Below are 14,004 nucleotides of genomic sequence, written 5' to 3'. Positions count from 1 at the left end.
GATAAGCAAATGAGATTCTTGAGTCCTTCCAAGGGCCCCACTCAACTGAAGGTCTTTAATAAAGGAGAACAATTCTAGCTTTAGATAAAAGTTCATCTTTAAAAACAAGATAAGGCTTCTGTATTTTCACAAATCACACTGCATTCTATTTATAGACCCATTAGAGCTCGTTATCCTTCTACCTCATTTACCAAGCCATTTCAAATTATTAGAATATGAAATGATAGAAAGCAGTGAAACCAATTTCTTATTAGTGACACTCACTGAATTAAAACCATGCAATTTGCAAAGATTCATACAAATAACTCATTCAAAGGAAATTTTCTCAATAACGGTCACCATTATATTACAAATGAAGTATCAAAAATACAGTGTTCTTGATTTCCACAATGGTTTAAACTACAATTCTCCTAAGAGTCTAAAATGTTGACACAGAACTATATTCACCCCCATTTTTTTCCTAGAATCTGTGTATAAGAGAACAGAAGTTTATTCAGGATATATACGATAGGGATATCCCCTAGTTGCACACCTTATCAAAAACTTTCTCTTAACTTCATTATTCTAACATTTCTCCCTTCCCAGTCACCCCATTTTCAGCATCTCCAGCAGCTAGGGGTAGTCAATGAGATATACTGGAAGTCTGCTGGTAGCTGCTGGAAAAGCTTTTGATTCTGAACAAAGAAAGAGCCACCGGCCTCTTCAACTTTCTTCCAAGCTATAACCTAGATGTGATATTTGGAGCTGCAGCAGCCATCCTGTGACCACAAGGGAAAAAAAGGTGAAGATAATCAAGAGATGCCAGCCAAGGTATAGCAGAGCTGCTGAATGGATACAGTATTTGCCTAACTCTAGAGCAATGCTTCTTACACCTTAATGTACATATGATATCATAGGGGATCTTGTTAAAATGTAGATTTGGATTAAGTCTAGGGAAGCATTTATCATCCTCTTAGCACAATTTTCCCCAAATGCTTTTCATTATGAATTTAGAAAACAAAAGTGGTATTTAATACCGCCTATTTCCTTTTAATCTCTGAAGTTGGTATTCACAAGACTACTGAATCCAGGTGGCTGATTCCATTTCTTAAGAAAGTTACTGTTCGCTGGGCATGCTAGCTCAGGCCTGTAATCCCAGAACTTTGGGAGGCTGAGGCAGGTGGATCACCTGAGGTCATGAGTTTGAGACCGGCCTGGCCAACATAGTGAAACCCTGTCTCTACTAAAAAATACAAAAGTTAGCCAGGCGTGGTGGCATGCGCCTGTAACCCCAGCTACTCGGGAGGCTGAGGCAGAAGAACTGCTTGAACCCAGGAGGTGGAGGTTGCAGTGAGCCGAGATGGCGCCATTGCACTCCAGCCGGGGCAACAAGAGCGAAACTCCAATTCAGAAAAAAAAAAGTTACTATTAATTTGCCTCAAAATAGCCAAGTATAATGCAAGATGAAAATTATTTACAAATAAAGGCAGCCTGTGATGTAAGAACTCCTGAGAATGGCTTTCAAAACCAACCAGCCAGCTAGTCACAGGCAAGAGGTTAGAACTATTCTGAGAGCTGGCCTTGGTGGTTTTAACTTAGCACATTCACTCAATGTGACGTCATCCTTCAGTGCCAGCCTGTTTAGTAACCCATCATCTAGGGTCCTGCAGTGGGATATGGCCATGGCCAAAGTGCCCTTCGCCAGCATGTAATTTGGTTTCAACATCAAGTTCACCATAAGAGCATATAAACACCACACGTGTAATTTAAGATTCACAAATAGAAAACTGCCCAGTTGTTTTTAGAACACATCACCACTGGGGAAGCTATAGAATGAAAATGCCACCAAGGTGCACAGTAAATGGCTTTGCCATCTTAAAATTGACACCACACTCTCTCTTTATAGAGGTTATATGGGAAGACTTCCTTACACAGACTGTGGTAAGAAAATAGGAAAGTTTCCATTTGTTCTTTCCCAACATTGTCAAGAAGTTTCAAAGAAGAAGAAAACACACACCACAAATAGACACCTACCCCAAAAAAGTAACATGATACATTTCACTTTCCTGTCTATTTAAATGGAATGACATTTTTTCTTTTTAAGAGAAACAAATGGGAGATGCAGAATAAAAATCTAATAGCAAAGAATTAAGCACTCATTAAGGATAAGAAGAAGGGATGGAACAAGGGGTGGGGTCACACCTGGCACTATCGAAGAAAAAGGGGCTCACTGCCCAATGTGCTTGAAGTCAATATTAGGACACCGGGGTTTTAAGAAAAGCAAAGCTTATTTTAATTTCTTTTCAGAGACAGGGTCTTGCTGTGTTGCCCAGGCTGAAGTACAGTGCTGTGAACATAGCTCAGTGCAGCCTCAAACTCCTGGCCTCAAGCAATCCTCCCGCCTTAGCCTCCCCAAATGCTGGGATTACAAGCGTAAGCCACCGTGCCTGGCCTAAGAAAAGCTTTTTATTGTAAGTCAACTAACAAGGAGACAGGAGTCCAGCTTAAATATGTCTCCCTGTGTTGGGCTTACAGGCAGTCCTTTTATTAGAAAAGGTTTAAGGGGCCAGGTGTGGCGGCTCACACCTATAATCCTAACACTTTGGAGGCCGAGGCAGGCAGATCACTTCAGGTCAGGAGTTCGAGAGCAGCATGGCCAACATGGTGAAATCCCATCTCTTCTAAAAATACAAAAATTAGCCAGGTGAGGTGGCTCACACCTGTAATCCCAGCTACTCGGAAGGCTGAGGCAGGAGAGGTGCTTGAACCCGGGAGGCAAAGGTTGCAGTGAGCAGTGATCAAGCCACTGTACTCTAGCCTGGGCCACAGAGTGAGACTCCATCTCTGTCTCAACAACAACAACAACAAAAAGTTTAAAGGGTAGGTTCTGAGATGTGCAGGTGATTGATTCGTGGATGGAAAGCAAAGGGTAGATCTGGAAAATCCTCAGGCGTGTATAGTTATCTCTTTATGCCCACTAATGGGTCTTGTGTGCAAACTTGAGGGCGGGGAAGTGGTTAGCATGAAGCAAGTGGTGGAAACTTAGGCTGTGACATCAGCAAGCTTGTTCTGTGCAAATTCTAATTGGCCATATTGGTTTTAACAGATTTTAGCCAATGATTTTCTCTCTTAAGTGGAGGGAGCTTCAGTGTTTCAGCAAGCTGTTTCTTTTTTTACCCGTAATCCTGCAAAGTCAAGATTTTATTAGTCATTGGTTTCTTTAACCCTTTGAGGCTTCACTATGGGATTAAATCCAAATTCGATAGCTTCAGTTCTAGAAAGTTCTTTTCCCCATGTTAGGTGTGGACAGGTGACATTTGCTTTTGTTTATTTTAGAGGTGGGGTCTTCACTATGTTGCCCAGGCTGTCCTCGAACTCCTGGGCTCAAGCAATCCTCCTGAGTAGTTAGGATTACAGGCACATGACACCTCAGTGACAGGTACAGAAGAATACATCCTTAGCAACTTTTATCCAGTTCAAAAGCAAGTAAAATTAAATAGTATAATGATTTAGGAAATCATACATATAAGAACCATCTATAAAATGCAGAAATGGAAAAAAGTGAGACCAAAGATGGGTTGCTTCTAGAAGGCAAGCAGAAAGGAGAGAGAAATATAACTTACAGTTTTTTTTAAATGGGGCTGTGGGGAGACAAGAGAGGAAGGTCAAGTCCCAGGATCTGCCTCCTAGGTTCCATGAAAACACTTCCTCCCCAATTCAAATTCTATTGGCCCACCTTGATTCCCACGTCCCTCCACGATGCATTCCCCAGCTTCCTGGGATGCTGACAAGGCTGCCTTCAGGCAGCCACAGTAACACCAATGACATCACGAACTCACAGCTAGCAGTTTTGGGTGGGAACATTTAGCTTTTGTAAAACACAACATTTTCATCCCACCCTTAACCTGACTCCTTTTTTTTTTTTTTTTTTTTTGAGACGGAGTCTCCCTCTGTCGCCCAGGCTGGACTGCAGTGGCGTGATCTCGGCTCACTGCAAGCTCCGCCTCCTGGGTTCACGCCATTCTCCTGCCTCAGCCTCCCGAGTAGCTGGGACTACAGGCGTCTGCCACCGCGCCCGGCTAATTTTTTGTATTTTTAGTAGAGACGGGGTTTCACCATGTTAGCCAGGATGATCTTTATCTCCTGATCTCGTGATCCTCCTGCCTCGGCCTCCCAAAGTGCTGGGATTACAGGCGTGAGCCACCGCACCCGGCCAACCTGACTCCAGTTCTAAGCTGCACACTTGGGCAAAGCGGGTGGGCATGCCAAGAATCTGGGTTACCTCCTAAGCGTGTCACCTGGCAGTTAAAAAAAAACTGCACTGTGGCAACTACATCAATACATCCTGAGTCAAATCACTTGCTTTTTGACTTAATTACTACTTCTTGAAAGGGCTATACATGCCGGTCCACATAAATCTTACCATGTGACAGTGTCAATCACCAAATGTACTGAATGAACCCCAGGAGTTACATAATGAGACTGTTTTGTGGTTCCAACTGTAATGAACATGGGGACAAAAAACATGTCATATGTCTTTTGGACAATTCTTAGAAACCAAGACAGCCCTGGGCATACAATCCTTTTGATTTTGGTAAAAAGTCTATTGACAAAGGCAAGATATCAAAGCCTGGGTCATTAATATTCACAAATGGGCTGTGGTAGTATTCTAAGCAAGTATTCTATTAGCCTTTCATACTAAGATACCAGCTCTCCATAGGAGGCAGCCTGCCATGCCAATATTCAGAACAAAAGAAGAACAGCCACTCGGCTGTAGTAGACAACAGGTGGACTTAGTGTGGCTGTCTTCTTTTGTCCTGCCTTTTGTACCACAGACTGACTAGTTTGTAGTGGATCCAAATTTTTTTCAGTCTCTTTTTGTTCAAGATCCCAGAGCCTCACATTTTTCCTTGATTAATATAAGCTGCTTGAGATTTCCTTTTATGTATTTGCAGAAACCTAAAAGAAAAAATTCTGCCTGGGCACGGTCACTCATGGCAGTAATCTCAACACTTCAGGAGGCTGATGGAGGAGGATTACTCGAATCTAGGAGTTTAAGGCCAACCTGGGCAACATAGTGAGACCTCATCTCTACAAAAATTAGCCAGGCATGGCAATGGATGCCTGAAATCCCAGCACTTTGCGAGGGCAAAGCAGGATGATCACTTCAGTCTGGGAGGTTGAGGCTGCAATGAGTGCCACTGTGCCACTGCACTCCAGCCTAGGCTACAGACCAAGAACTTACCTCAAAAAAATGAAAAGAAAAAATTTCCATATGCTCTGCTTAAAAAGTACCCATCATGGCTGGGCGCAGTGGCTCACGCCTGTAATCCCAGCACTTTGGGAGGCCGAGGGGGGCGTATCACCTGAGGTTGGGAGTTCGAGACCAGCCTGACCAACATAGAGAAACTCCATCTCTACTAAAAATACAAAAAATCAGCCGGGCGTGGTGGCACATGCCTATAATCCCAGCTACTCAGGAGGCTGAGGCAGGAGAATCGCTTGAACCCAGGAGGTGGAGGTGCGGTGAGCTGAGATCACGCCATTGCACTCCAGCCTGGGAAACAAGAGCGCAACTCCATCTCAAAAAAAAAAAAAAAAAAAACCATCATAAGTCCAACTTGCTTCTTTACAATAAGAAAGCTTCATTTGAGCAGGTTTCACTGCTTTCCTATAAGACAGGGATCAGCAAACTTTCTCTGTAAAAGGTCTGATAGAAAATATTTTAGGCTGTGCAGATCATACAGTATCTACCACAACTACTCAGTACAAAAGCAGCCACAGACACTATGTAATAAATGGGCGTGTCTGCATGCCAAGAAAACTTTACAAACATGCAAGCAGGAGGCCAGATTTGGCCCAATGTTTGCAGACTCCTGCTTTAAATAGTTATATCCATCTACAGCATGTCTGTAAAAATCATTTCTAAATGTTGTGGGGGGCAGAGACACTCCATTCATTGATAGTGCTTTGCTCTCCTCAAAGCCTCTGAACAATTTCGCCAAGCGCAAAGTCCAAGATTAAGCACAATGTGCTTGCAGGTCTTGCACGCAGAGGGAAGAGGGGAACAACAGGATAGGCTGGAGCCTGAATCAAGATGTCTCTCAGAAATGCTAAGTTGTTTTCAGCATTAGTAATCTCAGATTCCATAAAATGTCCAGGATAGGGTCTGCTGGCAGACACCTCCTCAGAAGGTTAAAGTTAAAACCTCTACCTGTTCCTGACTTTTTTTTTTTTTTTTTGAGATGGAGTCTTGCTCTATGGCCCAGGCTGGAGTATAGTGGTGCAATCTCGGCTCACTGCAACCTCCGCCTCCCAGGTTCAAGCAATTTCCTGCCTCAGCCTCCTGAGTAGCTGGGATTACAGGCTGCTGCCACCATGCCTGGCTAATTTTTGTATTTTTAGTAGAGATGGGATTTCACCATGTTGGCCAGGCTGGTCTCGAACTCCTGACCTCAGATAATCCAACTGCCTCGGCCTCCCAAAGTGCTAGGATTACAGGCGTAAGCCACCACACCTGGCCTGTTCCTGACATTTAAATACAGTATACTAATACTGTGTTTATTTTTGAGTCAAGGTCTCACTCTGTCACCCAGGCTGGAGGGCAGTGGCACGATCACAGCTCACTACAGCTTCAACCTCCCAGGCTCAAACAATCCTCCCACCTCAGCCTCCAGAGTTAGGACTACAGGCATGCACCACCATACCCAGCTAATTTTTTAAACTTTTTGTAGAGATGGAGTCTTACTATGTTGTCCAGGCTGTCAGTACTTTTTTTTTTTTAAATGGAGGAGGGGATTTTCCTGTAAACTCAGAATAATTCAGAGATCCAGAGTGCAATGCTACATAAGTGCTTATCTTATGTTTATGCATCAAGGAATTTTGTACCAAGAGACTGGATTATCAATTAGCTGTCTTTGCTGTCATTTTCAAAATTTTGTTAAGGATTTCAATAGGAGATATATATGTATATTTTTAACCCCAATTAATGTAATCTTTAAAGTTTAAGTTTAGAATCCCCTAGAGAATGAGAAAAACACCACAATCTGCTTCCATCTGGTGGCAGGAGTTCACAGTACAGCCAGAGCTTTGTCATCAAGTGTATGTTGATGAGGGGAGGGGAAAAAAGAAAATCAGTCTGTGTCTCCATCTGGTGGCAGCAGCTCATACTACAGCGAAAGACCAGGGCTGATAACTCATTAATTCCCAACAGACAACAGGTCAACTTAGAAGCTTACTGTTTGAAAGAACATAAACCGATGATGCCGCTCTATCCTTAATAGATATACATTTCAAAAATGTGCATTCAGATTTCAAAACAGGAAAGTCTTAGAGCGTTTTGAGGGAAAAAACTGTTAAGTAGCCTACCTGTGTAAAATATTTCCCATCCTGTTTCAACACTTTCATTGAGAGGTCAAGAATCAGTCTGAGAAACTCCCATGTGGAATCTGAATGTTTAAAAGAACAAGTTTCATAAATATGGGTTTGTATGTATCCACAACATCTGAAGTAAAATATTCGAATACTCAATACCAAAAGAGGAAAAAGAAAAAGAGCCACGAGTGTAAGACCCACTATTCAAAGAGCTTGTTCATGAACGATAATGAAATTGATTTTGGATGCCAAAATCACATCCACCTAGCACTGCTCGCTCTCAAAATACCAACAGATTTGACACAAAGGCAGTGGCTGAAACGTGAAAGAAAACTGCTTTAAATAAGGGGGCAAGCAGCAAAATCCTGAGAGAAATTCAGAGCCTGCAAACTCAGCAGGAACTTGAGTTTATAGAAAAAACACGAACTAGCTGTGATTTGGAACAAACATCTGGTTTGAGAAAGGGAATTATCTATGTTGTTGCTTAGATAAGTGACCAGTTTGTACCAATACAGGTTGAAAATCACATAATTTAAATAAATTGTCAAATGATTTACTGTCTCATTAAGGTAATGAGTCATTTTACTTCATTTTTGTTTCAAATGACTGAATTAGTTCACTCATTTAGTGGCAGAACAGGAATTGAAGCCAAATCCAGTCATCTTTCCACCATGGACCTCAATTTAACTCCCTTTTTCAAAAACGTGAGAGAACTACACAATCTCTAGGATCCTTTCACCCTCACATGGTGCCAAGAGAAACATTTCCATCATAAATATCTTGGTTAAAAAAATCTACCTTCTTCTGGAGACGTGGAGATTGGAACAGCTGTCAAATCATTAATCACATAATCAAATTCTCTCCCTTCTTTGGCGTACCTCTTCAGTACCGGGATACAGTCTTCTATTAGAACCTTCCAGAAAGAACAGGAATAGATGAGTGAGCCAACATGTGGATGTAGTTAAACAAAAAACAATAGTAAAGGAAGGAGGAAAAAAGCGCCAAGTATGGGCTTATATCCACAGCATCTGCTACAGGAACCAAAAAACTTTCATCTATGTCTGTTAACAGCAAAAATTAAGTGCTTACCATATATGCTTTATATGCCTTCTCATTTCAATAAAACAACAATCCTAGAGGCACTATTATCATCCCATTTTACCAATGCAGAAACAAACTTGAGGTGTTATCCAGCTTGCCCACAGATCCACGAAGTATACCTATTACTATCTGAAAGCCAACTTCATACTTTCATCTCTAATCTATACTGCCTCTCCTATCACTATTTGTATCATCTTCTTTTAATTTTTATTTTTTTAATTAATAAACTATTTTTAAAAAGTTTTTCTAGAGACAGGGTCTCACTACGTTGCCCAGGCTGGTCTTGAACTCCTGGACTCAAGCAATCTGCCCACCTCAGACTCTCATAGTGCTGGGATTAGAGGCATGAGCCACCGTACCCAGCCTAATTTTTCTTCTATACTAAGCACTGAATGACTTCATTGTTTATGGATTCACTTTTGCATCTTACTCAAACTATTAACATGTTATTTCTCAATTTTTCTCTAACGCTTGGGCTACTGCTAATAAAGCTATATATAACAGCTCCCACCATCAGAGTCAATAAAGAGACCAGCTGGAATTCCCATACAGATCATATATAGTTAACACAGGAAAGAAGTTTGAGGTTGGCTGTATCTTTGAAGTACTGAGGCTCTATGCTGGGGACACATCTGGATCTAAGCAACATCCTGAACTAAACAGGAGTTACTGTCATCTTTTAGTTTTCTAATTCAAAAAAAAATACATTAAGTAAAAGAAAAATTAAATATAATAGTCAGAAACCAAGAGTTTAAGAGTTTGCCAGGCTGGGGTCAGTGGCCCAACACCTGTAATCCCAGTACTTTGGGAAGTTGAGGTGGGCGGAACGCTGGAGCCCAGGAGTACTAGAGCAGCCTGGGCAACATGGTGAAAGCCCGTCTCTAGAAAAAAAAAGAAAAATCAGCTTGGCCTAGTGGTTATCTGCCTGTAGTCCCGGCTACTCAGGAAGTTGAGGTGGGAGGATCGCTTGAGCCCGGGAGTTCGAGGCTGTAGTGAGCCATGATCATCGCGCACCACTGTGCTCCAGCCTGAGTGACAGAGCAAGACCTTGTCTCAAAAAAAAAAAAAAAAAAAAAAGTTCACCACAATTCCCTAAGATAACCTATCCCATGTTATTTCTCATCATTCCTCTTATAGCCTCACAGTTATAATTTTAAGAAACTGGGACTTTTCTGTCCTATTGTTTTATAACTTGCCTCAATGCATCATACAAGTCCAACTATGGAAAAATATAGGAGGTACTAACACCACCGTTGCTTTCAATCCATGTATTCATCCTGTTTGATATGCTCATATTTTTTCCATACGTTCACACAGATTCTTACAAATACTTGCACACAAACACCAATGTATGTTCTCTTTTGTAAAATTTGAATCCCACACATCATTTGGAACTTGAACATTTCACCCAACATCTCTCCAGGTAATAACACAAATTTTAAAAAATACACCATTCCACTAAAAGCATTCTTTCTGTTGTCATTGCCAAGCCTTGGTCACTACAAGCACAGCTATAATAAAACCTTGTAGTGACACCTTTTTAACTGTGGGCTGTGTGCTCAAACACCGGGTAGAAGCCATGTGTTCCGGTTTTGATAGCAATTCACACGCCAACCAGCAATGCATATGAGCACCTGTCTCCCCACAACCTCCCCGGCATGGGATATTGCCCCTCTACTAAATTTTGTGAAGTCTGTTGCTAATGTTTTCACAAGAACTTCCTGGGCCACCAACAGGGTTGACCGTCTTGTGGTACTTTTTTTTTTTTTTTGAGACAAGTCTTGCTCTGTCGCCCAGGCTGGAGTGCAGTGATGCGATCTGGGCTCACTGCAAGCTCTGCCTCCCGGGTTCACGCCATTCTCCTGCCTCAGCCTCCCGAGTAGCTGAGACTACAGGTGCCCGCCACCACGCCCAGCTAATTTTTTTTTGTTTTTAGTGGAGACGGGGTTTCACTATGTTAGCCAGGATGGTCTCAATCTCCTGACCTCGTGATCCGCCCACCTCAGCCTCCCAAAGTGCTGGGATTACAGGCGTGAGCCACTGCGCCCGGCCTGTCTTGTGGTACTTTTTACAGGTTATTTGACTTATTCTGAGAAGTACCAGTAAATATCCTCTATACCTTTTAAAATTTAGCTAACTTCATTTCTAAGTTGTAGGGACTCTGCATTATTCAAGGGATCAATTCCCTGTCATGCTTGTTACTAGTCTTTCTTCTAGTCTGACTTTTGGCTTGGTAATGACAACATTATAATACCATTAACAGTTTGAGTGTCCTATCTTTAAGAGATTTCTGAACTCCAAGGTTAAGTACTCTAAATTGTCTTAAATGTATTAGTTTTTACATTTAGAGCCTAAGTCACCAAAATTCCTATTTCTATTGTTAGCTAACTTGGTTCTCATGCAGATGGATAACTTCTTATACCGGCATCACACACTAACTCAACTAAAGCTTTTCCCAAGTCAACTGAAATGTATCTTAGACCATATTAGCAGTGTGTAGGAATACATACTCAGACCTGTTCAAGTTCCTCTGACATTCCTAGGTCCTTGTGTATTCCTTTCATACTTCCTATTTGATTATCGTGCCTTATAGTACATTAACAACAAATAGGACATATTTCGCTTCACACTATGATTCTTTTTTCAAGTTTTCTTGGGTATTCTTAGATACTTATTTTTACAAATCAACTTCAAAATCAGTTGGTCTACTTTTAAACCCCTACCCCCTCCTTGGGATTACTCATAATAAATTGGGAAGAATAGACATTGTTCCTTTTTTTTTTTTTGAGACGGAATCTTGCTCTGCCACCCAGGCTGGAGTGCAGTGGTGCAATCTTGGCTCACTGCAACCTCCACCTCCCGGGTTCAAGCAATTCTCCTGCCTCAGCCTCCAGAGTAGCTAGATTATAAGCACCCACCACCACGGCGGGCTAATTTTTGTATTTTTAGTAGACACGGGATTCCACCATGTTGACCAGGCTGTTCTCCAACTCCTGACTTCAAGTGATCCACCCACCTCGGCCTCCCAAAGTGCTGGGATTACAGGTGAGCCACCACGCCCGGCCTGTTCTTTCAATACAAGAAATACAGCATGCCTCTCCACATATTCAGACTTTGATGTCTTTCAATAACATCTTAACATAATTCATACCAGTCTCACAATACCATTCTTGTTAAATATATTCCTAGGAATTTAACACTTGATTACTTTGAAAGGAAATGGGTGGGAAGGAAATCCTATTTAAATGAGTTAGCATTTAGTATAGAGAAAAAATCTAGGCTGGCTTTATCCAATCACTTCATCAAATTCCCATTAATTCAAATAATTTCCTATGTAAGTTTCCTGGATTTTCTAGTATTCACATCATCTACAAATAATTAGATTTATACTGTTTTCATCTACTTTACTATCTCAGCTACCTCAAAAAATAATGTTGAAAAAGATAATAGGCATCCTCATCTTCTTCCTATTTTCAGTGGAAATGGCTTTTGCTATCTATTATATTTTCTATTTTTCTATTTACCACAACCTAAGTTTCTATCAACGTTCAGGTAGTTTCATCTCTATTGCAATTTTATTTTATTCAAGTAATTTATAATTTAACTTTTATTTTAGATTCAGGAAGTACATGTACAGATTTGTTAGATGGAAATATATATATGTGTATATATATATGTGTGTATATATATATATGTGTGTGTGTATATATATATATGTGTGTGTGTGTATATATATATATATATATATATATTTTTTTTTTTTTTTGGAGACAGTCTCCCTCTGTTGCCCAGGCTGGAGTGCAGTGGTGCAATCCCAGCTAACTGCAACCTCCACCTTCCGGGTTCAAGCGATTCTCCTGCCTCAGCCTTCCATGTAGCTGGAATTACAGGCACACACCGCCACACCTGGCTAATTTTACATGGCTATACTGCATTAGTTTTTATTTAAAATGACTGCTAAATATTCTCAAATTCTTTGTCATCTGTTATTTTCCTCCTTTAAATTATTCACCTAACGAATTAAGTTGACAGATTTCTTAAAATTGAAATCTTTACACTTCTAACTAAATCCTACTTGAGCATAATATAGACTTAATTTGCCAGATTTAGCTTATTATTTTACTTGGAAATTTTGTACATATGTAAAAGCAATCTTTAGCTTTGTGTACTACTTGATTTTTACTAAGGTTTCTTTTTTATTATTATTATAAGGTTTTTTTTTTTTGAGACATTCTCGCTCTGCAGCCCAAGCTGGAGTTAGAATGGCGATCATTAAAAAGTCAGGAAGCAACAGATGCTGGAGAGGATGTGGAGAAATAGGAACACTTTTATACTGTTGGTGGGAGTGTAAATTAGTTCAACCATTGTAGAAGACAGCGTAGCGATTCCTCAAGGATCTAGGACTAGAAATACCATTTGACCCAGCGATCACATTACTGGGTATACATACAAAGGATTATAAGTCATTCTACTATAAAGACACATGCACACGTATATTTATTGCGGCACTATTCACAATAGCAAAGACTTGGAACCAACCCAAATGCCCATTAAGGATAGGCTGGATAAAGAAAACGTGGCACATATATGCCATGGAATACTATGCAGCCATAAAAAAGAATGAGTTCATGTCCTCTGCAGGGACATGGATGAAGCTGGAAACCATCATTCTCAGCAAACTAACACAAGAACGGAAAACCAAACACCGCATGTTCTCACTCCTAAATGTAAGCTGAACAATGAGAACACATGGACACAGGGAGGGGAACATCACACACCGGGGCCGATCGGAGGTAGGGGGCTAGGGGAAGGATAGCATTAGAAGAAATACCTAACGCATGCAGGGCTTAAAACCTAGATGATGGGTTCATAGGTGCAGCAAACCACCATGGCACGTGTATACCTATGTAACAAACCTGTACATTCTGCACATGTACCGTAGAACTGAAAGTATAATAAAAAAAAAAAAGAATTAATTTTATTTAATTCAGAGAATCTGGAGTTGGTGCTTTCCCATCATTGGTACGTGTGCACCCTAAATACAAATATACATATAACTCATATGAAGAGACAGATGATGTATTTATCTTCTCAACCAACTATACTAAAAGCTGTTTTAATAAGGCACAATTCTGATCAATAACTTATATTATTAGTTCACTTAAAACTACATTATCCAGAAAACAATTACCTGATAGCAGTCTCCTTTAAGATTGTCTAAGACATCGCCACACGTTTTTCGCATGTATTTCTTACACCCATCAATCACCATTTGGTCAATGTCCGCAACAGGTTAAGGAGAATTTGGGTATATCAAAGAATTCTGAAATAGTAATACTTTAAAGAAAGGATTAAGACAAACAAAGGTTTTATAATACTAACTTGGGTATCACAAATTTAACAAAATGATGAATGAGGCAGTGACTTTATTTTCACACTAAGGACACTCAAAAGGAACTTAATCTTCTTTTCTCCTCATGAGATGGCTTTAGAGAAGCCATTTTGGAAACTGCTAGGCAGCAGACACAGTATCAAAGTCCTTTGCTCTTT

At 40.7% G+C, this 14,004-nt stretch overlaps 1 protein-coding gene across 6 annotated transcripts in view; it reads right to left on the bottom strand.

The window, feature by feature from the left end:
- Nucleotides 1-14,004, bottom strand: part of SMS (spermine synthase) — a 78,071-nt gene that overhangs the window by 26,439 nt on the left and 37,628 nt on the right. For all 6 annotated transcript variants that reach the window (XM_054676989.2, XM_063804221.1, XM_063804222.1 and 3 more), the window contains 3 exons: nt 13,646-13,726; nt 8,152-8,266; nt 7,348-7,427 (listed from right to left, as the gene is read on the bottom strand). In XM_054676989.2, the coding sequence (XP_054532964.1) occupies nt 7,348-7,427; nt 8,152-8,266; nt 13,646-13,726 (276 nt within the window). The remainder of the gene's footprint in view (nt 1-7,347; nt 7,428-8,151; nt 8,267-13,645; nt 13,727-14,004) is intronic.

This window comes from Pan troglodytes, chromosome X, assembly GCF_028858775.2.
Source record: "Pan troglodytes isolate AG18354 chromosome X, NHGRI_mPanTro3-v2.0_pri, whole genome shotgun sequence".
Taxonomy (NCBI): Eukaryota; Metazoa; Chordata; class Mammalia; order Primates; family Hominidae; genus Pan; species Pan troglodytes.
The sequence above is the reverse complement of the archived record's forward strand: the minus strand, read 5'-3'. Positions and strand labels throughout refer to the sequence as shown.